The 27,980-nt window shown below is 42.2% G+C and overlaps 1 protein-coding gene across 2 annotated transcripts in view; it reads left to right on the top strand.

Moving 5' to 3' along the window:
* LOC138246422 (uncharacterized) overlaps nt 1-27,980 on the top strand; it is a 274,958-nt gene that overhangs the window by 99,365 nt on the left and 147,613 nt on the right. For both annotated transcript variants that reach the window (XM_069201032.1, XM_069201033.1), the window contains exons 37-48: nt 911-1,472; nt 6,154-6,353; nt 8,420-8,812; nt 9,638-9,924; nt 11,206-11,480; nt 12,504-13,096; nt 14,774-15,341; nt 16,900-17,492; nt 18,941-19,502; nt 20,806-21,005; nt 22,242-22,634; nt 23,553-23,839. In XM_069201032.1, the coding sequence (XP_069057133.1) occupies nt 911-1,472; nt 6,154-6,353; nt 8,420-8,812; nt 9,638-9,924; nt 11,206-11,480; nt 12,504-13,096; nt 14,774-15,341; nt 16,900-17,492; nt 18,941-19,502; nt 20,806-21,005; nt 22,242-22,634; nt 23,553-23,839 (4,913 nt within the window). The remainder of the gene's footprint in view (nt 1-910; nt 1,473-6,153; nt 6,354-8,419; nt 8,813-9,637; nt 9,925-11,205; nt 11,481-12,503; nt 13,097-14,773; nt 15,342-16,899; nt 17,493-18,940; nt 19,503-20,805; nt 21,006-22,241; nt 22,635-23,552; nt 23,840-27,980) is intronic.

The following is a 27,980-nucleotide window of genomic DNA, read 5'->3' on the forward strand; positions in this document are numbered from 1 at the left end:
TTTGCAGCCCAGGGCATGAGCAAAAATGAAGCGAGGTAGGTTTTTGCACCTCTTTACAGCTGATAACAGCAATTTAAGTAGCATCAGAGCTAGATTACTGTTCCCTTAAAACATTTGGAGGGAACGTTTACACTGGACTGGTCATGGTTAGTTATTGTTGATGCTGGTGATTTAATTTTTTTAAACATGCTTTTCTTAATTATTTCTATGTGTAATGTTTTTCCCTTATTCCCTGGTCTGCTGTACCCTGTTCTGGTGTCAGAAAGGAGTGATACCAGAATATTGTGGCCTAAATATTGTCTGACAAAAATAGTTTTCCCTCTCTTTGGAGTTACCATAAAAAATTGATATCCAATGGAGCAATCATTTTGATATTTATGTCTGGTGATATTTTTGTATTTTCAGTATTCTGGCACACACCAGTGATATATATTGATCTGAGAATCATACAGTGTCTCCAGACCACAATCTGCATAGTATACCCATTTATTTGCGGAGAAATGTTTTATAGATTGTTGAATTAATATTAGTAAGCCACGTGTCTCTCAGTTGGTAGAAACAGTAGTGGCAAACAGATGAATATAAATTAATACTAGTTAGAGCTGCCTTTTGTTTGGTAATAGACATTTGCACTTTTTATGACAGGTATTACAAATTGGCTATTGAAATTGCATCAGGAAAGGGAAAATTAATGAGCACACAGTTTTCTAGGAGAGACACTTATGGCACAGTTTTCAGCTCTACCCATATATTTCTATTTCCAAAATAGTAAAAAAAAAAAAAAAACCTTAATATTCCCAGCTACAATCAAACATCATATAATACAGTTGGTTATTTTAATGATTTACTTTGTTGCTAAAAATATGAACATCCAAGATACCTAGTCTTTCAATATGCCATTCTCTTTTAGATCAATGGAATCATTCAGACTCTCCCTGTGAAGATCAACAGTGGAAGAATTGTCATCTTTAAAAGTGGGGCCTACACAGTACTAAGAACAGACTTTGGCCTGACAGTCAACTATGACATGGTCTACAGCGTCTTCGTTACACTTCCTGCTCGATTCCAGGGCCAAACCAGTGGTCTATGTGGGAACTTCAACGGAGTGGTGTCTGATGACTTCACTACCCGAAGTGGGTCTGTCGTTACCAACTCCTTCACCTTTGGTAGCAGCTGGGTTTCTGAAGGCAGCACCGGCTGTGGCCACGGCTGCTCAGGTGACTGCCCAGTCTGCAGTGCAGACAAGATTATGGCCTCTAAGCGAGCTTGTTGGATCATCCAAGACCCCAGAGGGCCCTTCTCCTCCTGTCACTCAAAGATCAACCCTGCTCACTACTATTCTGACTGCGTCTACGACCACTGCCTGACTGAAGGGAACAGCACGGTCCTGTGCCATGCCATTCAGACCTACACGGCCACCTGCCAGGCTGCCAATGTGACCATCGGCAGCTGGAGGAACAGCTCTATCTGTGGTGAGTAAAGGAGTTCCTCGTTTTTAAGGAGTGAATCAACTGTGGCAGAGTAAAAAAATAGAACATAAAAAGCTTTTAAGCAACAATGAAGTTGTCTATCTGTGATTGAAAATTAATATTGATTTGATCTTGATTGAAAATTACAATCAAGCTTTCTTAAATTGTTTCCAAAAGATAGAAAAAAATGGATCAACTCAAAGAAACTAAAACTTTACATTAAAGACTCTATAGAGAAAATACTGTATTAATGTAATCTACCCATTAACAATTTAAAGCACATAAACTGTCACTTTAAAGCTCAATTTAAGCCAGCTGTCAGTTTGTAAAAAAATCAGTGCAACTATGTACGTGTAATGTACAGTAGTGATGATCATCTCCATCTAGCTGCCGACTTGCACACTACTTAATTCAATGTTATCCCACTGGAGTGCGCATGAGAAACCTCCAGTAGAGTCACTATATTTTACAGAGTACTGAAAATGACCACCATTTTGGGTCTGTTTCAAAGCGGGAAATTTGAATATAGAGGTCGTAATGCAATCACTGTTGATGTTTTGCATATTTAATAGGAGCACCTCTAGTGTTAAAGTAAATTATCAACAAGTCTCAGAATAGTGAAAATAACTTAATAATATTAATTGTAAATAATTTGTAAATACATCATTTTGTATTTTATCATTTTATATAACATTAATGACAGAAATGAGCAAACTTGAATTAAAATGTATTGTTAAACAATTAGATTTTTAATTGGTATCACAATTAGATATTTTCAAAACTGCCTTTTTGGGTCAGAAATCATTCCCTCTCTGTCTTACACATTAGGACATTGTTTGCGGTATTCTGTAAAATGTAGTGACGCTAACCTCCAGAAACAAAGCTTTATATGAGTTAGTGTGTCAGAAGTTCTCGCCGACTCAAGACCGTGGTAGAATATTTGCAAGTAGAAGCTTTGAGTATATATACCCAACGTCTCGTCACCATTAGTAAGTTAGCTTTTCTGAGTTATAATGAAGCTTGATTAACTTCACCATCTAATTTCTACCGTAACAGATCAAATTTACTTTGTTCAGGCACTTTTACTCATTTTTGGCTGAGAGTTAAGAATTCTTTCATTTTTTTGAACATTTGTACCATCTGAAAATGAATGGTTTTATAATACTTTCCATTATATATTTTCCTAAACCACCACTAGCATAGCACTAAAAGGCCTTTCACATCGCATAACGCACACTTTATGCTCAGCTCTCTATCCTTCCGAATGTGATTCCAGGAGCATAGGTGTCAGTGGTGCAGCCAGTGCAGTGGCACCGAGGTCTGCTTGGGGACCTGCATCTCTCTTTGCCCTTGATGAAGAGAAAAATAAACAGCTGGTGCTCTAAGGAGTGGGCAGTGTAGTAGAGCAAAGGGGAACTGCTGAGGAGAGTAAAAGGGAAAGAAGATCAGAAGGCTAGAAGAGGAAAGACAGAGAAGCGATGGGAGAGGAAACAAGAAAAGTTGGCAAGATCAAAAAGTAGCAACGTGATAAAAAGGAAGACAGTGGAACGAGACATGGAGGAGAAACTGAAAGGGCTATAGGAGACTGAGAGAAATGGAGGACAAAAACAGAAAAGAGAAAGAGAAGTTGAAAAGAAAACTAAATATGGAGGTGAAAGAAGGAGGAAGAAGATAAGGAGAGGAGAGGGCCGGTGAGAAACACAGTGGAAAGGGAGACGCAAAAAAGGACAAAAATAGGTGATACTGGGGAGGCGGTAATAAGTATTTCTAGCCAATGGGGAATGAAAATAATCAAAAGATCGAAAGCTAGAACAAAAGATATGAATGTGCAAGGGAGCAGAGTGATACAGGTAACAGGGTGATTAAATAGAAGTAGGGAGGAGGATGAGAGGAGGTAGATAGACATGAAAGAAAAGGTAAAGTGCGGATACAGGATTTAGAAGAGAGGAATTGCTGTTATTGAATAAGAAACTCTGAAGCCCAAAAGTAGCAATGTAGTTACCGTTAGAGCAATAGGTGTGTTGTTACTGGTGCTCGAGGGTTCCATGGCCCAAGGTACTCCAATCATAGCTGTTATTTAATATCAACCAGGAATGGGGTACGATTTTCGATAAGTTCATGCTTGCATTAGGGCTCATGACATCCATGGACTCTAAAGGTTCAATTAAACAGTGTAAATGTCTGTTCTAAACAAAGATGCTTGAGTATTGCTGGGGAAGACTGAAGTCTGGAATTCAAGAATGAAAATGTAATATTGTTGTTAGAAATGGGGTCTTTGGTTGGCAGTCAGGTTACCCCCTGTCCAAACAAGGACCCTCACTCTAGTCAGGGTAAGTCACACACAATCCAAATTATCCTGTGCCCACCCTCTGGTAGCTTGGCACTGAGCAGCCAGGCTTAACGTAGAAGGCAATGTGTAAAGTATGTGTGAAATAAATCATACAATAACACAATATAGCACCACAAAAATACACCACACAGGGTTTAGAAAAATATTTAATATTTATCTGGATATTTGTAGGTCAAAATGATAAAAGATGCAATATGAAAATGTAAAGATATCACTGGAAAGTGATATAAAGTGTGTTAAGTCTTTAAAAAGCAAACAAAGTCTGTTTCAAGCAGAAAGTACCTGGTTTGGAGTGAAAAATCTCCGCAGTGGGCCGCAGAGGAGGAGATGCGTGGAAAATGGTGTGTGCGTCGGTTTCGCCCCTTAACACACAGACATGCGTAGTTATTTTTCACGGGGGGAAGATGTTGCGTCGATTTCCGGCGCGCAGACAGGTCTACTCTGTGGATCGTGGGGTTTTCAGACGTCCCGGGGTCTGTGCGTGGAATCCTGGGCATGTTGTCCGGCTGCGCGTCGTTCCGGTGGGCTGTGCGTGGAATTTTCTCCCTTACGGCAGGCGCTGTATCAATTTCCTCTCTGGAAGTCGGGCGGCGCGCTGTCCAGGCAGCGGCAAAGTTCTGGTTGCACTGCAGGCCCTGCGTCGTTCTTTTCCTCGCAAAGTCGAGCGGCGTCTTTCCTGTCTGGCGTGCAGTGAATTTTTCATTGCAGAGCAAGCTGTGCGTCGAATTTTTCGCCGCACAAGGAGTCCAGTTGAAAGAGACAAGTCTTTTTGGTCCTGAGACTTCAGGGTACAGTAGGCAAGCTCTATCCAAGCCCTTGGAGAGCACTTCTGCAGCAGGGCAAGAGTTCAGCAAGGCAGCAGGGCAACAGCAAGGCAGCAGTCCTCTGTAGAAAGTAGTCAGGTGAGTCCTTTAGGCAGCCAGGCAGTTCTTCTTGTCAGGGTGCAGGTTCTGGTTCAGGTTTCTTCTCCAGGAAGTGTCTGAGGTGGTAGGGCAGAGGCCCTGTTTTATACCCAAATGTGCCTTTGAAGTGGGAGAGACTTCAAAGAGTGGCTTAGAAGTGCACCAGGTCCCCTTTCAGTTCAATTCTGTCTGCCAGGGTCCCAGTAGGGGGTGTGGCAGTCCTTTGTGTGAGAGCAGGCCCTCCACCCTCCAAGCCCAGGAAGACCCATTCAAAATGCAGATGTATGCAAGTGAGGCTGAGTACCCTGTGTTTGGGGGGTGTCTGAGTGAATGCACAAGGAGCTGTCAACTAAACCCAGATAGACGTGAATTGTAAGGCAGAGAAAGATTTAAGTACAGAGAAATGCTCACTTTCTAAAAGTGGCATTTCTAAAATAGTAATATTAAATCCAACTTCACCAATCAGCAGGATTTTATATTACCATTCTGGCCTTACTAAATATGACCTTCCTACTCCTTTCAGATCAGCAACTACCACTTCAACAATGTATGAGGGCAGCCCCAATGTTAGCCTATGAAGGGAGCAGGCCTCACAATAGTGTAAAAACGACAGAGGTACATGTCCTGCCTTTTACCCACACAGCACCCTGCTCTATGGATTACCTAGGGCACACATTAGGGGTGACTTATATGTAGAAAAAGGGGAGTTTTAGGCTTGGCAAGTACTTTTAAATGCCCAGTCGAAGTGACAGTGAAACTGCACACACAGGCCTTGCAATGGCAGGCCTGAGACAAGGTAAAGGGGCTACTAAAGTGGGTGGCACAACCAGTGCCGCAGGCCCACTAGTAGCATTTAATCTTCAGGCCCTGGGCACATATAGTGCACCTTACTAGGGACTTATAGGTAAATTAAATAGTCCAATGGGTATGATCCAATGTTACCATGTTTAAAGGGAGAGAGCATATGCACTTTAGCACTGGTTAGCAGTGGTAAAGTGCGCAGAGTCTAAAAACCAGCAAAAATGAGGTCAGAAAAAGAGAAGAAGGAAGGCAAAAAGTCTGCGGATAACCCTGCAGAAGGGCCATTTCCAACAATTGTATTCGGGGCTTTCATGACTGCCATGCTCCCAGAGCCTTCTTTATGTGTAGTGTAATTATCTGCAGCTGCCACTGATGTAGGAGGGTCTCATCTGCTGAATGACGTCACATGTGCAGAGTGGCATACAACTTCACGTTATCACAATTGGTTCATGTAAAGTGGTAGTAAAATATTTCACAGGAACCTAATGGTTAAAGATTGGTGTCTGCTTTGGTTATGTCATAGGTTATGCTTCTCCTCCTGTGAAACTAATAGTGTCTGTAATGTTGTATTTCTTGACTGTTAAGTCTCTTATCAGTCTAACAAGCAATGTATTTCTTTTGGTATCTGCAGCCATGGAGTGTCCAACCAACAGCCACTATGAGCTTTGCCACCGGAAGTGCCAAGATTCGTGTGTCTCCTCTTCTTTGCTCCCACACTGTGATGCCACCTGCTCTGAGGGCTGTGTCTGTAATGATGGGTACCAGAGAAGTGGGGACACCTGCGTGAGAGCGGAGCAGTGCGGTTGTGAGCATGAGGGGATGTACTACAACGTGAGTGTCATTGCTTCAATGCTGGTTGTCCCCTCACATGTCAATATGAGTAGAAGGGTGTGGGAGTCTGAACACCAGCTGGTAGAGTTCATTCCACCATGAACTCCATGATGTATCCATGTGCGCTCAGTGTATACCAGGTAGAACATGTCCTGCCTGTTCTATCAGAAAATATTTTTCCTGGTAGGATACTGTGGAATGATATGTGAGTTCTCTCCATATCCAGTGACAGTGTCTCTCACTTTCTACCATAATCTAGTATTCAGTCTAAGCATTATTGCCTAAATCTCTGGCAATAACATTTGATAATTGCCCTTCTCCTAGTTTTTGGCCCAAGCCTCAGGTGAGGCTGTATAAAGGGGAAGGGGACGACAAATGGCCGTTATTGCCCGGAGGTAAACCCAAACTGGCACTTCCACCCCAACACATACCCAACATAAAGAGTGCTGTGGAGAGTGGGCGGCCTCCCACCTAAATAGGCTCCATCCTCCTGCATCTCTCTCTTAACTCTTCTAACCAAAGCCGGTGCACAGATGGCTGCCTGGAGTTCCCGTTGGTTTTAGTGAAGGAAAGCCAAATCAGCCGGAGAAAAGCAAAAAAATTGTTTGTTTACTTTTTCCCACCTTTCTTTGGCTAAAGATGAAACCCTTTTTATCCCTCATACATCCATACTCATATGCACCTCATTTCCCCACATTGCAGAGTTTGCTCTGTCCTCTTTGCACTCTTCTCCCTATTTGTCTGCCTCACTGAATCACGTACTTGGGTATTTGTTCTCATTTTTTCAATGGTGTTTTAGCTTTGGTTTTGCATGTATGCTACAGAAAAATGGTATGAAAAAACTATTTTGTTTGCTAACCTGATTTTCGGTGCCAATAATTCAATTTGGAATAGCTGTTGGTGGCCTGAGACCTGTGGACTGCCTCCTGTTCCGGTGAATGTGGCAAGGAATCTGGCTATCATCTTTGATAGTACCCTGACCTTTAAAAGCCAGGTTAACAAAATCATGAGCTCTTGCTTTTGGAAGATTAAGATACTGAGATTTGTTTTTCCTTTTATACTGATGGAGCCCTAGGTGCCAGTTGTCCTGGTGCACATCAACTCTCACCTGGACTACTGTAATACCCTTTATCTATAATGAAAATCAGTACTCCCTCAACGAAATTCAAGTTATCCAAAATGTGGTGGCACGATTGGTCCTAAGATTACCTCAAAGTTGCTTGGAGAGTGAGGGCTTAAGGACTCTTCACTGGCTTCCTGTGAGGAAGCAAGGCAGCTTTAAGGCCTTATGCTTGGTGTTCAAGTCCTTTCACCAGCTGGGCTCACACTACTTTCGGTCCACCCTTACGTGGTATGTTCCTAGCAGGTCATTAAGATCTACATGCCAGAGAAAGGTCAATGTTCTCAGATTTCGGAAAATTAGATGGGGGGAAAGAGCCTTTACAGTGTCTGCTGCCAGGCAATGGAACAAGCTCCCTGATTTCATCAGAGGAACGGACTTTTATATGATTTTTTGGAGACGGGTGAAAACTTGGCTGTATTCTGCAGCATAGTGGTTGGTTTGGCTTACCTGGTTTCTGTGTGCCCTTCTGCTTTTGCCATTTCTCCTGCGACCTAGTTTCTAGCGCTTAGATGCCTTTTTGGTTTAAAATGTTTTACAAATGCAAATACTACACAATACAATACAACCTTGGGTTAAATACTGTTCATTAATAGGCCAGAAACAATTAGTTAATTCTTGATGAGTGTGCTTTATTTTAGTATACTAGGGTGTTCCTGTGAACAGCATATTTTATTGTTGGGGATTAGATTCATATTTCAAATATATCTATTGAGTCTCCTCCCATTCTCTTACTGCCTTGTTCTCTTGTAAATAAGTATTTACATAAATGATTCATATGTATATATCCATGTGTTGTTGTGCCTTAGGATGTCGAGTCTTGTCTGACTCTTTCCTCTGAGTAATCTCAGTAAACCCCAATCTCTCTTTTTCACATATTATACATGTATACAGTTAATCTATCTGCTGTTTCCTATCCATGTATGACCCTTTTTCTGTCCCACAGGCTGGAGACCTCATCTGGCTCTCTGACTGCTCAAAGAGGTGCCGTTGTGACACCACTGGTAACTTCCGGTGTGTTAGTACCAACTGTGCCCAAGGCAAGGAGTGTGCCATTAAGAATGGAAAGCTAGGATGCCAGATGCCTTGGGCGATCTGCACGGTGACTGGGGACCCACACTACCACACCTTTGATGGGACTGTGGCCAATTTTATGGGTACCTGTGCCTATGAGATCAGCTGGGGCTCTGATTCTTCTTCAGGATTCTACTACCGTGTGGTGGCAGAGAACAGACGCTACCAGAACCCCCGCGTATCTTTTGTGTACCGTGTGACCATTTGGCTGAACAGCACTGATGGGAACATCAAACTGGTCTTTGAACAAGGAAAAGTTCCTCTGGTGAGATTAACAATTTATCTGTATAATAAATTATAGAAATTCCATACTAACCATGTACACCTGATTTACTGTTCATTTGCTTTATTGGTGTCTAAGAATGCAACTTTAAAAATTGACATATGAAAATAGATGTACACAGCAGTCAAGGCCAAATCAAAAATTACTCAGAGTATTGTCATTAGAATATTTATTTTGATTATTTAAATTTGTCTCCCAAACACTTAAAAACAGTCAGATGCAGACGTTGGAAGACACTTTTTAAAGTTTGATTCTTGATGTGCGTTAGGAATAATGGATATAGAGTAGTGTGGGCCAGTATAGTACTATAGGAGCCATGCCTTATACATACATTTTCTTTGTTCTTTTACATCTAGATAAAATTATAAAATATTTCCGGTAGCTCCAAAAAGGCTTCTTGGCCTACAAAGTGGCAACATGAAGTTGTGTTTAGCACTAATCCTTTTTTTGTGTACTAAAAGATCTGGTAACCGCTGCCATGAACCCTCCTTGCTTTAGAAAAAGTGAATGCCTAACTAGTGCCGTCTTTCGCCGGACCGGGAAAAAACTATTTATATCTTGAATTCATTCTAGAAATCATCACCGTCTTAACAATATTCACTTCAGATGCTGTTTTTAAAAACATCTGGAGCCAGCAGTTTCATGACTGTCATTGACCTAACCAAAAAAGTTCTTAGGAGGCCACATGTTATTAATTAACTCTAATTATTTTACTAGTAGAATTCAATACGCTGAATGTGATTGATCTACATTTGGTTCTTGTTGCCTTCAAAAATCGTTATATTCAGATCCCTCTCTGTCTTTCAGATCAATGGAGTCAAGACCATACTCCCAGCCATGCTGGGACCTCATGTAAACATCACTGCAGCCAAGAGCGCCATCTCTGTGGACACATCCTTCGGGGTGCGCATTCGATATAATGGTGTTAACACAGTCACTGTGCAAGTTGGGCCCCAGTACAAGAACCAAGTGCGGGGGATGTGTGGCAACTACAACGGAAACCCCAAGGACGACAAGGCAAAGCCGGATGGAACTCTTGCGCGCAGCGATGCAGAGTTTGGGAACTCCTGGAAGGCAGACATCAATTCAGCAGGGTAAGCAATGATATGTCTTACCTTTAAGAAAAAACACACTAAAATATATATTGAATTCTGTAGGTTTGGGGAAGTGTTTGCGTGTTGTCATCGTTTTCCTGCAGGACGAGTGATTTTTGATCTAAATTATTTTTTTTTAAATCACATAAATGCAGACTTGCTTAGGTCATATGTATTTTTTTATGAAATATTCACACACTAGTGAACTTTACAGTAAATTATTGGTAAATCATACTTAACGCAATTACATGTATTAATAATATACATCTTAGTTAGAATGCGCAGCTTATGAAATGTTCATAAAAAGTATCAGTGAATGAATGAAAAAAGCCGGGTTGTGAAGTCCTCTGTTATCCAGAAAAGACATCCTGGCGCTGGGGAAATATGCAAATTATTGAATGTGGTTTCCATCCTTATGATAGATAGGCATCTTGGGGAGCCACACAAAGGAGAGCAATCACTGAAATATGAATGATATAAATGCTCAACTAAAAGTGCTGTACAAAAAATGTGTTGAGTGCACAACACTATTCATCACGGCCCAAAGAGGATTCGGCAGGAGGTCATAGTGAAGCAGCACACATCCCTAGAATGAGCATCATCGTGTACCTGCCTAACCAATGAGTGCTGTTTCCCATTCTAGGACAAGCCCCCCAGCTTTACAGGCTCTTCATCCATGTCAAGGGGCAGAGCAAAGGGGTCATTCCAAGGGCGACAACTTCTGAATGAGGCTACGTCATTCGCGGCCCTTAGCTTTACTGCTTAATATAAGGCTGCACTACAGGCATGATGTTGTGCACGCAACAGACACAATCGAAAGGCCAATGCATTGCCTCCCTGCATTATCCCGTCTTCAACCAAGGAGTTTACTATGAGCACAGTCTAGAGCCTGCTCTGCTCCCCAGTGTGACTTTTTGGGGTTGGGACTCTTTCAACTGGGAAGAGCTGCATAGTACAATTCTCATTGAATATTACAACCAAAGTAAAATAAATCTGTAGTGAAACTGATTGAAGCAACACATCTTGCTACACATTCTGAGCTTGAGAAACAGCCGACAATGGTAACAATTGCTGCTTATAAGTGTTAAAGGAGGGGCTATCTGTATGGAGGGAGGGAATAAGAGGAGGGAGTGATCAGTGTTTTTTGTAACAGCAATGTCCGTGGTTTGAGAACAATCATTTAAAAAGAGGCATCTTCCTTCTGTTTGGTTTTAACATAAATTCAATTTATATTGTCAATGGCTCGTTATACCTGAGTTTCATTCTCTCTCCTCTCCTCAGGTGCATGGATGATACAGGTGTGATCAGCCCCAATGACACGTGCACTAATCTGGGAGCCATCGAAGGGCTGTGCTGGATCATCACCCGCCCATCGAGCCCCTTCGATGAGTGCCAGTGGTACGAGGACGCGGAACCATTTGTGACCTCTTGTGTGTATGATCTCTGCTACTATGGCACCAACAAGGGGATGCTCTGCATGGCTGTCCAGGCCTACGAGGAGATCTGTAACCTTCACAGCTTGGTGATTCCAGACTGGAGGTCAGAGCTGCAATGTGGTAAGTCAATAATTCTCTTCTAGGATTCTGATATTAAGAAAGTCATGTTTCATTCATAACTTGTCCAATAGTAGAATCAAGAAACAGAGTCGTATTGGATAATCTCTCTATATGGATGTACTGCATTGCAACATTTGTATAGATTTACATTCACTGCTCTTGCCCTAAAGCAATGTCCTGGGATATTAGAGGCTGTGCAGCAGGTTTTGTGTGGTTGAGAGAATGTAGCTTTATAGTCTGTTAACACGTGAGTAACACAATAGGGTGATTGTAGTTTTGCTACCCTGGGCTTGGTACCACTCCTGGGCTTGTCAGTGTTCCATAATCTTGAAAGGTATTTGGGCCCAGATATACAAGACTTGGTATGGGGTTTGGATATCTTTTTTAAACACAAATTAGGCCCAAAATGTCTGGTTGGGATTTACAGTCCAATGCAACTCCCTTTGGATTGTAACCAAAAGTAATGCAAAGCTGTACAGTGTATTAATTTGCATCGAGGGGGCATTCCATGGGTGGTCCCTGGGCATGCCCATCCACCACCCATGGGATTTTAATGCAAATGGCTGTATGCAAAAATTGTAGACAGGGATTTGCCACAAAATCCTGTGCTTCTCTGAGGCAGGTGTAACAAGTAGAAATATTTCAATTTTTCCTTGTTCTTCCTTCTTTGCTTGTATGTTGCATTCTATATATATTTATATATATATTTATATATATATATATATTCCTCTAAATATATAGACTCTCACAGGGAGCAGCCATCGTTTGTGGATAAATCAGCTTTTGTAGATCCCATGAAGTATCTGTGAACGTTAATATGGTAATTTGTGTTAGATAAAAATAGCCAGCTTTAATTATGTTCTGGACTTTGAATCTTGAGTGAAGCAGTTTACAAACTTTACTTTGTATTCAGTAAAATCTTTAATTCAGTATGGAGCGATACATTGTTCAGGGCTAACTGTATCTGCAACACTTGAAATCAGTAATTATATCACGGCGCACACTTCCTGTTCTTCTTCGCAGATGAAAACTGCCTTGAGAACAGTCACTATGAACTGTTTGGCACTGGCTGCCCAACCACCTGTAGCAACCTTCATCAAAGTGCCCCTTGCACAGCAGAGAGTGTAGACGGATGCTTCTGTGATGAAGGGTTTGCTCTTCACTCTGGTTTCTGTGTGCCTGAAAGTCAGTGTGGCTGCACTATGGACGGTGTCTACTACAACCTGGGAGATGAGGTCTTCCTAACAGATACCTGCAGCCAGAAATGCACCTGCATCGCTCAACAGATGGTGTGTGAAGCCCATACCTGTGCCACCCTAGAAGAATGTAAGGTCATGAATGGAATGAGGAAGTGCTATCCTACAGACATTGGCATCTGCTGGGCCTCTGGAGATCCTCACTACCGCACCTTTGATGGAGTTGCCTTTGATTATCAAGGAGTATGCAAATACACCCTTAGTAAGTCCAACTCCCAGACCGGCTCCCTCATTGACTTCAGTGTCATGGTACAAAATGAGCACCGATCATCACCTGTGGTGGCCTGGACACGAACAGTTGAAGTGAATGTCTACGGGGAGCAGATTTCCATAGAGAGTGGAGAATATGGCCGTGTTCAGGTAAAGAAAGACCTTATTTCTTTTAACTTGCCAAAGTTGACCTATGGAATATGATGTATCCATTTTTAATGACAGGTATAAACATCCATGTTGAGAGCAGATAAAACCAATACCAAGAATGGAGAATAACAATAAGTGTCTTGAGCTAAGAATTGAGATGGTTTTTACAGCATTTTTAAACATGTTTGATATACTGAAAAAGAAATTCATAAAATATATGTGGTGCATGAGTGAATGCCAGAGCTACAAGCCTTACAGCTTGATTACTGTTTAAAGAGGTAAAACACAACATCACTTCTGCACGTATGTTCATATTGAACAATTTTTGCACAGAGGAAAATGCCATGGGGGAAATCCCAGGTTGATATACAGCTATACGGTGCACAAGGATGTTTACAGCTGTATGTATGGCAAACACCAGGCAAATCACTTTATGCAAAACCTTTAATTGCACATAAGATTGTTAGACCTCATAAATACAATGCTGAGGATCAGTTAACAAGAGTGATATGTGCTCACCAATGGCATTAATTGAGTACTGCAAGTGACAACTATGGTGATATGGGGAAAAGAAAATATTGAGCTTCCATCACTATCAGAGACATGATGCTCTACTTTGCTTAGGCATCTGAGGTTAATTCATTTATGTCATTTAACAGCCACACTGCAACTCAAATTATCCACGCAGACATAAATTAATTATATTTGTGATTGACTCTAAGAATGTACAAGCTAGTTTGCAGCTAAATTAAAATCCAGTAGAACAAGCATAATTAATATCTTTATCAGTTAGTGGAAGTTTTTTTAATGACTGGAGGAAGAATACAGTAGTTATCGTATGTGGTTCACAATTCTTAATTACAGGACCCATTCAGTAGTAATTAAATACAGATGTCTATTATGACGTTGATGCTTTTCTTGTGGGTAATCTCAAAATTAGTCCAGCAACCTACTTAATATTGGTCCTAGTGTTCTTTGTTCACTGCAATTCCATTTGCCAATTGTAGATTATGTATGTGGATGGACAAAATGAGGTTTAGCTGACTTTTGAAGGTGGACAGATTCACATTTCTCAGCCATACAAGCAATTGGTAGCCTTACAGAAGGATACCAACTTTGTGTGAAAAGATAAGGAAGACAAAAGAACAAAGAAAGACAGATATGAAAAATTAGATGCCTCCTCCAGATCCAATATTCTGTATTGTAACAACTGTCAAAGACAAATCAGCCTCTATTTTCTGGGTAATAGACAAGATTATGGATGTACGGTAAACCTGTGAAATGAAGATAACAGGTTACCAACTTGGCTTTACTACAGCTTGCCATTCTGATTGCCTTTTTAATGAGTGAAAATTCAGGAGATCATTGTTTATCCAGTTATTTTGGAAATTGAGACCTAAATTGTTAAAGTTATGCCAATAGTTAAAAAGTGTTAAATCACAGTGTTAGGTATAAAGTGTAAACCAATAAAAACAAAAATGCATGAAAATAGAAGAAATACAAATTTCTTTATTTTAAATGTTTGATGACTTTAAATGTGATTAGGATATCACGATTAAGAGTGTGTATTTGCAGATGAAAGGAAAATCTAATGTTAGAAATGAAGAAAGAAACTTCAAAGTGAACCATTAAATAAATTTCCTATATTTTACTGAAAACTATGTATAACCATTTCAGATCAATGGCTCCCAACATATTCTCCCAATTTCCAGTCAATCTGGTAAGATCCAGGTCTACTACAGCGGCTCCTCTGCAGTCCTCCAGACAGACTTTGGTCTTGTGGTGTCCTACGACTGGAGACATCATGTATCTGTGCAGGTGCCTGCAGCATACTCAGGATCTCTTTCTGGCCTTTGTGGAAACTTCAATGGAAACAGGAGCGATGACTTCCGGGTTCCTGATGGATCTCTAGTGGGCAGTGCAGTCACCTTTGGAAACAGCTGGAAAGAAGAAGACAAGGACTCTGCTTTCATCTGCATTGACACTGACAACCCACCAGTGTGTGATGAGGATATGGTGTCCCAGTTCAGCAACCAGAACCATTGTGGAATCATGAACGATCCAACCGGTCCATTTAACAGCAGCATCAATGCTGACACTGAGGTCCACTTCAAGAATTGTGTGTATGACCTGTGTGGAACAGACGGTGATCAGCAGACACTATGTGAAAATGTGAAAAACTATGCCCATCATTGTCAGAGCCGTGGCAATGCCATTCGCCCATGGAGGACTCTCATTGGATGTGGTATGTTGAAATAAAATGTTGTTATTTATTTATTTCACTATTCGTTGTGATTTTCAGTTACTGTATGATGGTGTATTTGAGTTACAATTTGGATGCTGTAATGATGTATTCTTCAACCCGCGCAATATAGACCCTAATATTACATTCCTCACCTGATTTTCTGAAACACATGAAATTTGACTGTAATTAGGAAACAGATATATTTTTGGCCCCTTGGTTAGACACAAGTAAATTTACATCCTCACACTTGCTGCTCATAGTTTACCGATAATTGTCACTAAGGCACATACTATAATAAAATAAGCACATTGTTGTGCATAATCTGCTCTGTTCCCACAAATAGAAAAGAAAGCCTCCTGAGTACAATGTTGCATTCTGCGTCTGAAGTATTCCATCGTATGTGATACTTTCACCACATATTTACCTTTCATTTAATCTCTGTGATACTTATTTTTTATAATCTCAAAAAATGGACTGATTACGATTCACATAGTATTCTATTGCATTCATTTCTTGATCTGTGTGACTAAATCAGAATAAAATAAGCTTCTTTAGTCCTGTACCGCCATAGTTATGGGTTTGACTGATTAGCAAAATAGACTGCTATTTTCTGCTTTTTTTATTTTTTTATTTTTTATTGATAGCCCTCATCTAGTCCTCTGGCTAACCAGGTATCCCCCTAGGGGGCTCTTTATACAGGTCGATTGACCTCAAAGCAAACTATCCTTTCAGGCCCCCATCTGGAGACGAGCAAGTCTCTAGCTCTTTACCTTTAATAGGTCTCCCCAAGAGCCCTTGAGACCAGCCATTGGTATAGTCATAGGACCTCATAATCTGTTTCTTTCCCATCACCTTTTTAATGGAACCCAAAACTCCTTTTTCTTGCTTTCCTTCTTACTCGTACCTAGGTCCAAAGTCATATTATACACCAAAGCGTCCATCCACTCAGTGTGAGTAGAGGGGGAAGCACTAACCCACTTCCTGCATATCTCCTTCCTGGCCAGCAACAAGATATAAAAAAGCAATTTAGCATAGTTTCTATTCAACCCTTCTGGGCCAGGAAGACATCCAAAAATAACCACTGGAAGGCTTACCTGGCATGAAATCGATAGAATACTTCTAATTTCTGCTTTGTTTACACATCTTTAATCCTTACTAGGTCTTGAAAGAAATTCTGTCCTCATTATTATAGCAACTGTTATTGAGGTGAACACTCTACTGAATTCTTCTGCTGGTTGTATGAACCAGTGAGTGAATGTTTTTGCATCCTTACTTTATGTATTGCCTCCTAAGACATAAAAAAACACAGAAACATCTGTGATGTGTAGACAATGCTACAAGGACACTGCTCTGGTTATATACTTTCCAAAAATGTTATTATTATTAGTAGGAGAGGTAGTAGTAGAAGTAGTAGTGGCAGTAGTAGTGATGGTGGTGGTAGTAGTATTGGTGTTGTATTTCTTATTGTAATTATTTTTATACTGTTTTTATAAGTGTACAATGATTAGCACCAAGTATCTAAGTTTATATCAATTTAATGGCATTTTGATTTTTCCAGACATAACGTGTCCCAGTAATCAGAAGTACGAGTTATGTGGACCATCTTGCCCTGGTACCTGTGCCGGTGCCCCAACGGTCTGCCGCAGTCAGTGCAAGGAAGGATGCCAGTGTGAGAGCGGATTTGTTCTAAGCGGCACAGACTGTGTACCACAGAGTCAGTGCGGCTGCACAGAAAATGGCAAATACTACAGAGTAGGAGACATTTTTTGGAAAAAAGACAACTGCCAGACTTTGTGTCGGTGTGATGGACCCACCAGAACTGTCCAATGTTCACTATCATCTTGTGCCACTGGCGAGACTTGCACCACTATCAAAGGTGTCTATGGCTGCCACGTTTTGCCTGATGGTATCTGCAGAGGCTCAGGAGACCCTCACTACACCAGCTTTGATGGGAGAAGGTTTGATTTCCAGGGCACCTGCAAGTACGTCTTGTCTGAAGTCCAAGGTTCCAATGGTTCTCTGCCCTTCTTCAGAGTGGAGGTGAAGAATGAACAATGGCAAGGCCTGCGGGTGGCAGTGACCAAAGAGGTCTTTGTTTCTGTGTATCAGACCCAGATACATTTCCAGAGTGGAAAGCATGGCACAGTTGAGGTAAGTGAAGAGTCTGAATAAAGTTCTCATAATGTATACCAACTTTGCACTGAGGGCCAGATGTGTGAAGCTTTTTTGTGTTTGCAAATGGCCTGATTCTCCGAATTGGGCTGTTTACGAACACAAAAAAGCATTTTCATATGTAACCTGTTACTGAATCACAATTTGGGAGTGCAAATCGGAATTTGGATGGGGCATGTTTAGAGTATCCCTTCCCAATACCTATTCACAATGGTATGTACAAATGCTTTGTGACTGAAATGCTATTGCAAAACATTTCCATTTTACCACCAGCTCAAAGTTGTTGGTAACCCATTCGCAAATGGGAAGTGGTCCTCAAGGGACACCTTCCCCTTTGAGGATGGTTGAAAAATATTTGTTAAGAGCAAGTAGTGGGCCCAAGGACCAGTGCCTATTCTAAAAAATGAAAATAAATGTTTTCTTATTTTTTTTTATGCATCCAATTTTTCTTTAAAGAGAATAGGCTGCATTTCAAATAACAAAAAAAGATTGCTTTATTGCAAAGCAATCAGAGGCATAGTGGTCTGCTGACCCTAGCAGGTCACCATCCCTTTGAACCTGAAACCTATCTTATTCATGTTGTATACCAAGCAAACGAAACACTTCAGCAGAGAAAACCATAATTGTACTTGTCTGGAAAAAATATATTTTTTTCTCTGCATTACTTAAATAGTTAGATTGCTTTGTTGGGTAGTGGCTCTCCCTGTGTTTGTTTTATTTAAAATGATTGTTTGCTTATCACGGGCTATTAGGCATACAAAATAGGTAATTTTGCTTATACAACACAATTGTTTTTTTCTGACTATGGTAGGTTTGGGCATATTTACTCAAGTAAGTTATGCATTTTTAAGAACATTTCATGTGGTAGTTTTTTTTCGACTTCTTATATTGAATATGCCTACGTGTAATCCTTCTTTTTTTCGTTTATTTTCCAGTCTTGTGTAGCTTGGTTATGGTATGGTAAATCAAGTTAAGGATCGTATGCTCGTGAGAGCACACCCTGGGGTGCGTTATATGAGTAAAATAGCTAACTGCATGCTGGAGTGTTCCGGGGATCATCGCGACAGAAAGAACTGTACAAGTCACTTGTAATGAATATATTTCTATCTGGGGCAGGCTTATATTGAGCTGTAAATGTTATAAATGTGCAGTTACGATTATTGTGGCTAAGTTATCCATAGAGCAGCAGAAGAGTGAGCATTTGACAGTGACTCCAGGTACCAGGTGAAGCACTTAATGTTCAAAGCGTCAGGATTATAGAGAGATTTCTTCGACATCTAAAAACACGAAACAAGTAACTTATAAAAAACGCAGCTCATAATAGTTTATTGTAGGATAAAAGTATATAAAATAGAAGTTGATTTATTTGCTGAAATCTCCACCATCACATTTAATAACTATCCACTTACTATAACTTTTTCCATCAGATGAATGGAATCATTCAGACTCTGCCTGTGAATATCAACAGTGGAAGAATCGTCATCTTTAAAAGTGGGGCCTACACAGTACTAAAAACAGACTTCGGCCTGACAGTCAACTATGACATGGTCTACAGTGTCTTCGTTACGCTTCCTGCTCGATTCCAGGGCCAAACCGGTGGTCTGTGTGGGAACTTCAACGGGATGGTGTCTGATGACTTCACTACCCGAAGTGGGTCTGTCGTTACCAACTCCTTCACCTTTGGTGTCAGCTGGGCTTCTGAAGGCAGCACCGGCTGTGACCACGGCTGCTCAGGTGACTGCCCAGTCTGCAGTGCAGACAAGATTATGTCCTCCAAGCGAGCCTGTTGGATCATCCAAGACCCCAGAGGGCCCTTCTCGTCCTGTCACTCAAAGATCAACCCCGCTCACTACTATTCTGACTGTGTCTATGACCACTGCCTGACCGAAGGGAACAGCACGGTCCTGTGCCATGCCATTCGGACCTACACAGCTACCTGCCAGGCTGCCAATGTGACCATCGGCAGCTGGAGGAACAGCTCCTTCTGCGGTGAGTAAAGGAGTCCCTTCTTTTCAAGGAGTGAATCAACTTGCAGAGAAAAAACAGAACATGAAAAGCTTTTAAGCAAAAATGACATTGTGTGTTTCTAATAGAAAATTAATGTACATTTGAAACATATACCTAGTTGTGAAAACCCGTATGGAGAATACCTCTGAATTCTATCCAACACTGCAAGAGTAAATTCAGCATTTTGCTAAGAAGCAGTCTATAATACGGGCCGGCACCTAGTTTCACAAACACGAACAAGATAAATAGGAAGACAGAAAAATGGTGGAGTAAGAGAACCGGAGGGCAAAAATAGAACAGAGAAAGAGAAGTAGAAAAGAAGATTAAATATTGAGGTGACAGAAGGAAGAAGAAAAAAAAACGCAGGAGAGGGTTAGTAAGAAATGAGGAACACAGTGGAATGGGAGATGCCAAAAAGGATGAAAAGGAACTATGGACGAGGCGGTAATAAAAGTTTTTGGAAAATGGGGAATGGAAATAAGCGAGAGAGCGAAAGAGAGAACAAAAGATATGGATGTGAAAGGGAGCAGAGTTATACAGGTAACATGTTGAATACATAGAAGTAGTCAAGAGGATGAGAGGAGGTAGATAGGAATGGAAGAAAGGGAAAGTGCGGATACAGGAGTTAGAAGAGAAGAACTGCTGGTATAGAATAAGAAACTCTGAAGCCCATAAGTAGCGATGTAGTTACCGTTAGAGCAATAGGTAGTGATGTTACTGGTGCTCAAGGGTTCCATGGCCCAAGGTACTCCAACTATAGCTGTCGTTTAATTCTGCCCAGGAACGGGATGGGTACGATTTTCGATAATGTCATGCTTGCATTAGGGCTCATGATATCCATGGACTCCAAAGGTTAAATTAAACGGTGTAAAGGTCTGTTCTAAACAAAGACGCTTGAGTATTGCTGGGGAAGACTGAAGCCTGGAATTCGAGTATTAAAATGTAATATTGTATTCGTGGCTTACATGACTGCCATGCTCCCAGAACCTTGTTTATGTGTACTGTAAGTACCCGCAGCTGCCACTGGTGTAGGGAGGACTCATCTGCTGAATGACGTCACATATGCAGATTGGCATACAACTTCACATTATCACAATAGGTTCATGTAAAGTGGTAGTAAAATATTTCACAGGAACCTAATGGTTAAAGATTGGTGTCTGCTTTGGTTATGTCATAGGTTATGCTTCTCATCCTGTGAAACTTATAGTGTCTGTAATGTTGTATTTTGTGACTGATAAATCTCTTATCAGTTTGACAAGCAATGTATTTCTTTTGGTATCTGTAGCCATGGAGTGTCCAACCAACAGCCACTATGAACTTTGCCATCGGAAGTGCCAAGATTCCTGCGTGTCCTCTTCTTTAATCCCACACTGTGATGCCACCTGCTCTGAGGGCTGCATCTGTAATGATGGGTACAAGAGAAGCGGGGACACCTGCGTGAGAGCGGAGCAGTGCGGCTGTGAGCACGAGGGGATGTACTACAACGTGAGTGCCATTGCTTCAATGCTGGTTGTCCCCTCACATGTCAATAGGAGTAAAAGGGTGTGGGAGTCTGAACACCAGCTGGTAGAGTTCATTCCACCATGAACTCCATGATGTATCCATGAGCGCTCAGTGTATAACAGATAGAACATGTCCTGTCTGTTCTATCAGAAAACATTCCTGCTGGTAGGATTCTGCGGAAGGATATCTGAGTTCTTTCCATGTCCAAAGACAGTGTCTCTCACTTTCACCGGAATCTGGTGTTCAGTTTAAAAATTATTCCCTGCAACTGTGCCGATAATTATTTGTTAATTGCACTTCCTCTAGTTTTTTACCAAACCCTCAGGTGAGGCTGTATAAAGGGGCATGGGGTGACAAATGGCAGTTATTGCCCTGCAGGTAAGCCCAAACTGGCACTTCCACCCCAAACTCACACCCAACATAAAGAATGCTGTGGAAGCATGGGTGGACTCCCACCCTCCCACCTGAATAGGCCCCATCCTCCTGCATCTCTCTCTTAACACTTCTAACCAAAGCTGGTGCACAGATTCCTGGAGTTCCCACTGGTTTTAGTGAAGGAAAGCCTAATCAGCCAGAGAAAAGTAGAACAATTATTTGTTTACTTTTTTTCCACCTTTTTTTGGCTAAGGATGGAACCGTTTTTATCCCCCAAACATTCATAATCCTACGCACCCTATTTGACCACATTTCAGAGTTTGCTCTGTCCTCTCTTTGCACCCTTTTCCCTATTTGTCTGCCTCACTAAATTACTTACTTGGATATTTGTTCTCAATTAGCTTTGGTTTTGCATGTATGCACCTTCATCCATGCTACAGATATACAAGTATAAATAAAACAATTTAGTTTCCTAACCTTTTGTTAAATGGTGTTCATTAATAGGCCAGATACAATTAGTTAATTCTTGATGTGTGCTTTATTTTAGTACATTGGGGAGCTCCTGTAAACAGCATATTTTATTGGATCTGATTACATTGACATTTCAAATATATCTATTCAATCTCCTTCCATTCTGTTATTGCTTTGTTCTCTTGTAAATACATACATATATATATATATATATAAACTGTATATATGTTCCTATGTCGTAGGCTCTTGCCTGTCTCTTTTCTCTCAGTAATCTTAGTAAGTTCCTAATTCTCTGTGTCAGGTATTATCCATGTATGGAAATACTCTGTCTGCTGTTTCCTATCCAAATATGATTCTTTCTCTGCCCCACAGGTTGGAGACTTCATCTGGCTCTCTGAGTGCTCCAAGAGATGTAGCTGTGACTCCACTGGCAACTTCCGCTGTGTTAGTACCAACTGTGCCCAAGGCAAGGAGTGTGCCATTAAGAATGGAAAGCTAGGATGCCAGATGCCTTGGGCGATCTGCACGGTGACTGGGGACCCACACTACCACACCTTTGATGGGGTTGTGGCCAATTTTATGGGTACCTGTGCCTATGAGATTAGCTGGGGCTCTGATTCTTCTTCAGGATTCTACTACCGTGTGGTGGCAGAGAATAGACGCTACCAGAACCCCCGTGTATCTTTCGTGTACCGTGTGACCATTTGGCTGAACAGCACTGATGGGAACATCAAACTGGTCTTTGAACAAGGAAACGTTCCTCTGGTGAGATTAACAATTTATCTGTATAATGAATTATAGAAATTCCATACTAACCATGTTCACCTGAATTACTGTTCAAAAGTTCCCTTAATGGATGGAAAAATGTCCAACATATTTCGACTTTTATAAACAACACTTTTGAAGAAATGTTTGCTTTATTGGTGTCTAAGAATGCAACTTTAAAAACTGACATATGAAAATATATGCGCACAGCAGTCAAGGCCAAAACAAAAATTACTCAGAATATTGTTATTAGATTATTTTTTTATAATTATTTACATTTGTCTCCCAAACACTTAAAAACAGTCAGATGCAGACGTTGGAAGACACTTTTTAAAGTTTGATTCTTGATGTGCGTTAGGAATAATATGGATATAGAGTAGTGTGGGCCAGTATAGTACTATAGGAGTCATGCCTTATACATACATTTTCTTTGTTCTTTTACATCTAGATAAAATTATAAAATTATTTCCAGTAGCTCCAAAAAGTCTTCTTGGCCTACAAAGTGGCAACATGAAGTTGTGTTTAGCACTAATCCTTTTTTTGTGGACTAAAGGATCAGCTAACCGCTGCCATAAACCCTCCTTGCTTTAGAAAAAGTGAATGCCTAAATTGTGTCATCTTTCCCAGGGACCGGAAGAAACTATTTGTACCTTGAATTCATTCGAGAAATCCTCACAGTCTTATTACTATTTACTTCAGATGATGTTTTTAAAAACATCTTTAGTCAGCAGTATCATCACTGTCATTGACGTAACCAAAAGACATTTTAGGAGGCCAGATGCCGTTAATTAACTCTAATTATTTTACTAGTAGAATTCGATAAACTCAATGTGATTGATCTACATTTGGTTCTTGTTGCTTTTAAAAATCGTTATCGGTCAAAGGGATGTTTTATTCAGATCCCTCTCTGTCTTTCAGATCAATGGAGTCAAGACCATACTCCCAGCCATGCTGGGACCTCATGTAAACATCACTGCAGCCAAGAGCGCCATCTCTGTGGACACAGCCTTCGGGGTGCGCATTCGATACAATGGTGTAAACACAGTCACTGTGCAAGTTGGGCCCCAGTACAAGAACCAAGTGCGAGGGATGTGTGGCAACTACAACGGAAACCCCAAGGACGACAAGGCAAAGCCGGATGGAACTCTTGCGCGCAGCGATGCAGAGTTTGGGAACTCCTGGAAGGCAGACATCCATTCAGCAGGGTGAGCAATGATATGTCTTACGTTTAAGGAAAAAACACACTAAAATATATACTGAATTCTGTAGGGTTGGGGAAGTGTTTGCGTGCTGTTATCGTTTTCCTGCAAGATGAGTGATTTTTGATCGAATTTTTTTTTTTTAAATCACATAAATGCAGACTTGCTTAGGTCATATGTATTTTTTTTATGGAATATTCACACACTAGTTAACTTTACAGTAAATTATTGGTAAATCATACTTAACGCAATGAAATGTATTAATAATATACATCTTAGTAAGAATGAGCAGCTTATGAAATGTTCATAAAAAGTATCAGTGAATGAATGAACAAAGCTGGGTTGTGAAGTCCTTTGTTATCCAGAAAAGACATCCTGGCGCTGGGGAAATACGCAAATTATTGAATGTGGTTTCCATCCTTATGATAGATAGGCATCTTGGGGAGCCACACAAAGGAGAGCAATCACTGAAATATGAATGATGTAAATGCTCAACTAAAAGTGCTGTACAAAAAATGTGTTGAGTGCACCACACTATTCATCACGGCCCAAAGAGGATTCGGCAGGAGGTCATAGTGAAGCGGCACACATCCCTAGAATGAGCATCATGGTGTACCTGCCTAACCAATGAGTGCTGTTTCCCATTCTAGGACAAGCCCCCCCAGCTTTACAGGCTCTTCATCCACGTCAAGGGGCAGAGCAAAGAGGTAATTCCATGGGCGACAACTTCTGAATGAGGCTACGTCATTCGCGGCCCTTAGCTTTACTGCTTATATAAGGCTGCACTACAGGCATGATGTTGTGCACGCAAAAGACACAATCAAAAGGCCCACGCATTGCCTCCCTGCATCACCCCGTCTTCAACAAAGGAGTTTACTATGAGCACAGTCTACTACCTGCCCTGCTCCCCAGTGTGACTTTTTGGGGTTGGGGCTCTTTTAACTGGGAAGAGCTGCATAGTACAATTCTCATTGAATATTACAACCAAAGTAACATAAATTTGTAGTTGTTAGAAATGGGGTTTTTGGTTGGCAGTCAGGTTACCCCCTGGCCAAGCAAAAGCCCTCACTCTAGTCAGGGTAAGTCACACACTATCCAAGATTATCCTGTGCCCACCCTCTGGTAGCTTGGCACGAGCAGTCAGGCTTAACTTAGAAGGCAATGTGTAAAGTATTTGTGCAATAAATCATACAATACCACCATATAGCACCACAAAACTACACCACACAGTGTTTAGAAAAATATATAATATTTATCAGGATAATTGTAGGTCAAAAAGAATAAAGTTGCAATGGAAAATTGTAGAAATATCACAGGGAAGTGATATAGAGTGTCTTAAGTCTTTAGAATGCAATACAGTGTCTTTCAAGCACAAAGTACCTGGTTTCTGGTGGAAAATCTCCTCAGAGGGCCACAGGAGAAGAGATGCGTGGAAAAAGGGGTGTGTGCGTCGATTTCTCCTCAGCACACACAGACTTGCGTCGGAATTTTCCACGCGGGGAAGTCGGCGTCGTTTTCCGGCGCGCAGACAGTCTCTTTTTGTGGATCGCGGGGATTACCAGATGTCCCGGGTCTGTGCGTGGATTCTCCCGCTTGTTTTCCGGCTCTGCGTCGTTCTGCGGGGCTGCGCGTCGAAGTTTCGATCTCACGGTAGGCGTCGCGTCGATTCCTCCTTGGAAGTCGGGCGGCGTTGTCCTTGCGAGGCCGTGCGTCGAAAGTTTGGTCTCACGGCAGGCGTCGCGTCGATTTCTCCTTGGAAGTCGGGCGGCGTTGGTCTTGCGAGGCCGTGCGTCAAAGTTTCGCACTCACGGTGGGCGTCGCGTCGATTTCTCCTGGAAAGTCGAGCGGCTTTGTCCTTGCGAGGTTGTGCGTCGAAGTCTCGATCGTCCCGAGGGCGTCGCGTCGATCAGCGTCGGTGTGCGGCGTTTTTCTCGCCGCGAAACAAGTTGTGCGTCGAAATTTTCGGCGCACGGAGCGTCCAAGTGAAAGGAAGAAGTCTTTTTGGTCCTGAGACTTCAAGGAACAGGAGGCAAGCTCTATCCAAGCCCTTGGAGAGCACTTTCACAGCCAGACAAGAGTTCAGCAAGGCAGCAGGGCAACAGCAAGACAGCAGTCCTTTGTAGAAAGCAGACAGGTGAGTCCTTTGAGCAGCCAGGCAGTTCTTCTTGGCAGGATGTAGTTTCTTGTTCCGGTTTCTTCTCCAGCAAGTGTCTGATGAGGTAGGGCAGAGGCCCTGTTTTATACCCAAATGTGCCTTTGAAGTGGGGGAGACTTCAAAGAGAGGCTAAGAAGTGCACCAGGTCCCCTTTCAGTTCAATCCTGTCTGCCAGGGTCCCAGTAGGGGGTGTGGCAGTCCTTTGTGTGAGGGCAGGCCCTCCACCCTCCCAGCCCAGGAAGACCCATTCAAAATGCAGATGTATGCAAGTGAGGCTGAGTACCCTGTGTTTGGGGTGTGTCTGAGTGAATGCACAAGGAGCTGTCAACTAAACCTAGCCAGACGTGGATTGTAAGGCACAGAAGGATTTAAGTGCAAAGAAATGCTCACTTTCTAAAAGTGGCATTTCCAGAATAGTAATATCAAATCCGACTTCACCAGTCAGTAGGATTTTGTACTACCATTCTGGCCATACTAAATATGACCTCCCTGCTCCTTTCAGATCAGCAGCTGCCACTTCAACAGTGTATGAGGGCAGCCCCAATGTTAGCCTATGAAGGGAGCAGGTCTTCCAGTAGTGCAAAAACGAATTTAGGAGTTTTACACTACCAGGACATATAACTACACAGGTACATGTCCTGCCTTTTACCTCCACAGCACCCTGCTCTAGGGGATACCCAGGGCACACATTAAGGGTGACTTATATGCAGAAAAAGGGGAGTTCTAGGCTTGGCAAGTACTTTTAAATGCCAAGTCGAGGTGGCAGTGAAACTGCACACCCAGGCCTAGCAATGGTAGGCCTGAGACAAGGAAAAGGGGCTACTTAAGTGGGTGGCACAATCCGTGCTGCAGGTCCACTAGTAGCATTTAATCTATATGCCCTAGGCACCTGGAGTGCACATGACTGGGGACTTATAAGTAGATTAAATAGTTCAATCAGGTATGATCCAAAGTTACCATGTTTACAGAGAGAGAGCATATACACTTTATCACGGGTTAGCAGTGGTAAAGTGCGCAGAGTCTAAAAACCAGCAAAACAGTATCCAAAACGAGGAGGGAGGCAGGCAAAAAGTTAGGGGTGACTACCCTAAGGCTGTCAGGTCTAACATGTGTCCCCCCCAGCTGAAAGTGGGGAGAGCTACCCGACCTCCTGGGAGCTCTCATCGCTAAGGCGGAAGTACCTGGAGAGACCATCAGCATTGGCGTGGTCAACCCCTGGGCGATGTTCCACCGTAAAGTCCATCCCCTGTAGGGAAATGGACCACCTCAGAAGTTTTGGATTCTTACCCCTCATCTGCATGAGCCATCTGAGGGGTCTGTGGTCTGTCTGAACTAGGAAGTGAGTCCCAAACAGGTAGGGCCTCAGCTTCTTCAGGGCCCAGACCACAGCAAAAGCTTCTCTTTCAATAGCACTCCACCTCTGTTCCCGTGGTAATAGCCTTCTGCTAATAAAGACTACCGGTTGATCTTGGCCCTCCTCATTTAGCTGTGCTAGGACTGCCCCTATGCCATGCTCTGAAGCGTCTGTCTGCACGATAAATTCCTGGGAGTAGTCAGGGGCCTTGAGCACGGGGGCCGTGCACATGGCTTCCTTTAGGGCGTCAAAGGCTTTCTGACAAGCCTCTGTCCAATTCACCAACCTAGGTTGCTTCTTGGACGTGAGTTCGGTCAAGGGGGACACAATGGTACCATAGCCCTTGACAAACCTGCGGTAGTATCCGGTGAGGCCTAAAAAGGCTCTCACCTCAGTCTGGGTTCGAGGTGGTTGCCAGGCCTTGATAGTTTCGATCTTGGCCTGGAGTGGCTGCACCTTGCCACCACCTACTAGGTGTCCCAAGTACACCACGGAACCCTGCCCAATCTGGCACTTACTAGCCTTGATGGTCAGGCCTGCCTGTTGCAGGGCCTGAAGCACCTCCTTGAGGTGGAGCAGGTGTTCCTCCCAGCTGGAACTGTAGACAGCTATGTCATCCAGGTAGGCTGCACAGAAGG

Source organism: Pleurodeles waltl, chromosome 7, assembly GCF_031143425.1.
Source record: "Pleurodeles waltl isolate 20211129_DDA chromosome 7, aPleWal1.hap1.20221129, whole genome shotgun sequence".
Classification (NCBI taxonomy): domain Eukaryota; kingdom Metazoa; phylum Chordata; class Amphibia; order Caudata; family Salamandridae; genus Pleurodeles; species Pleurodeles waltl.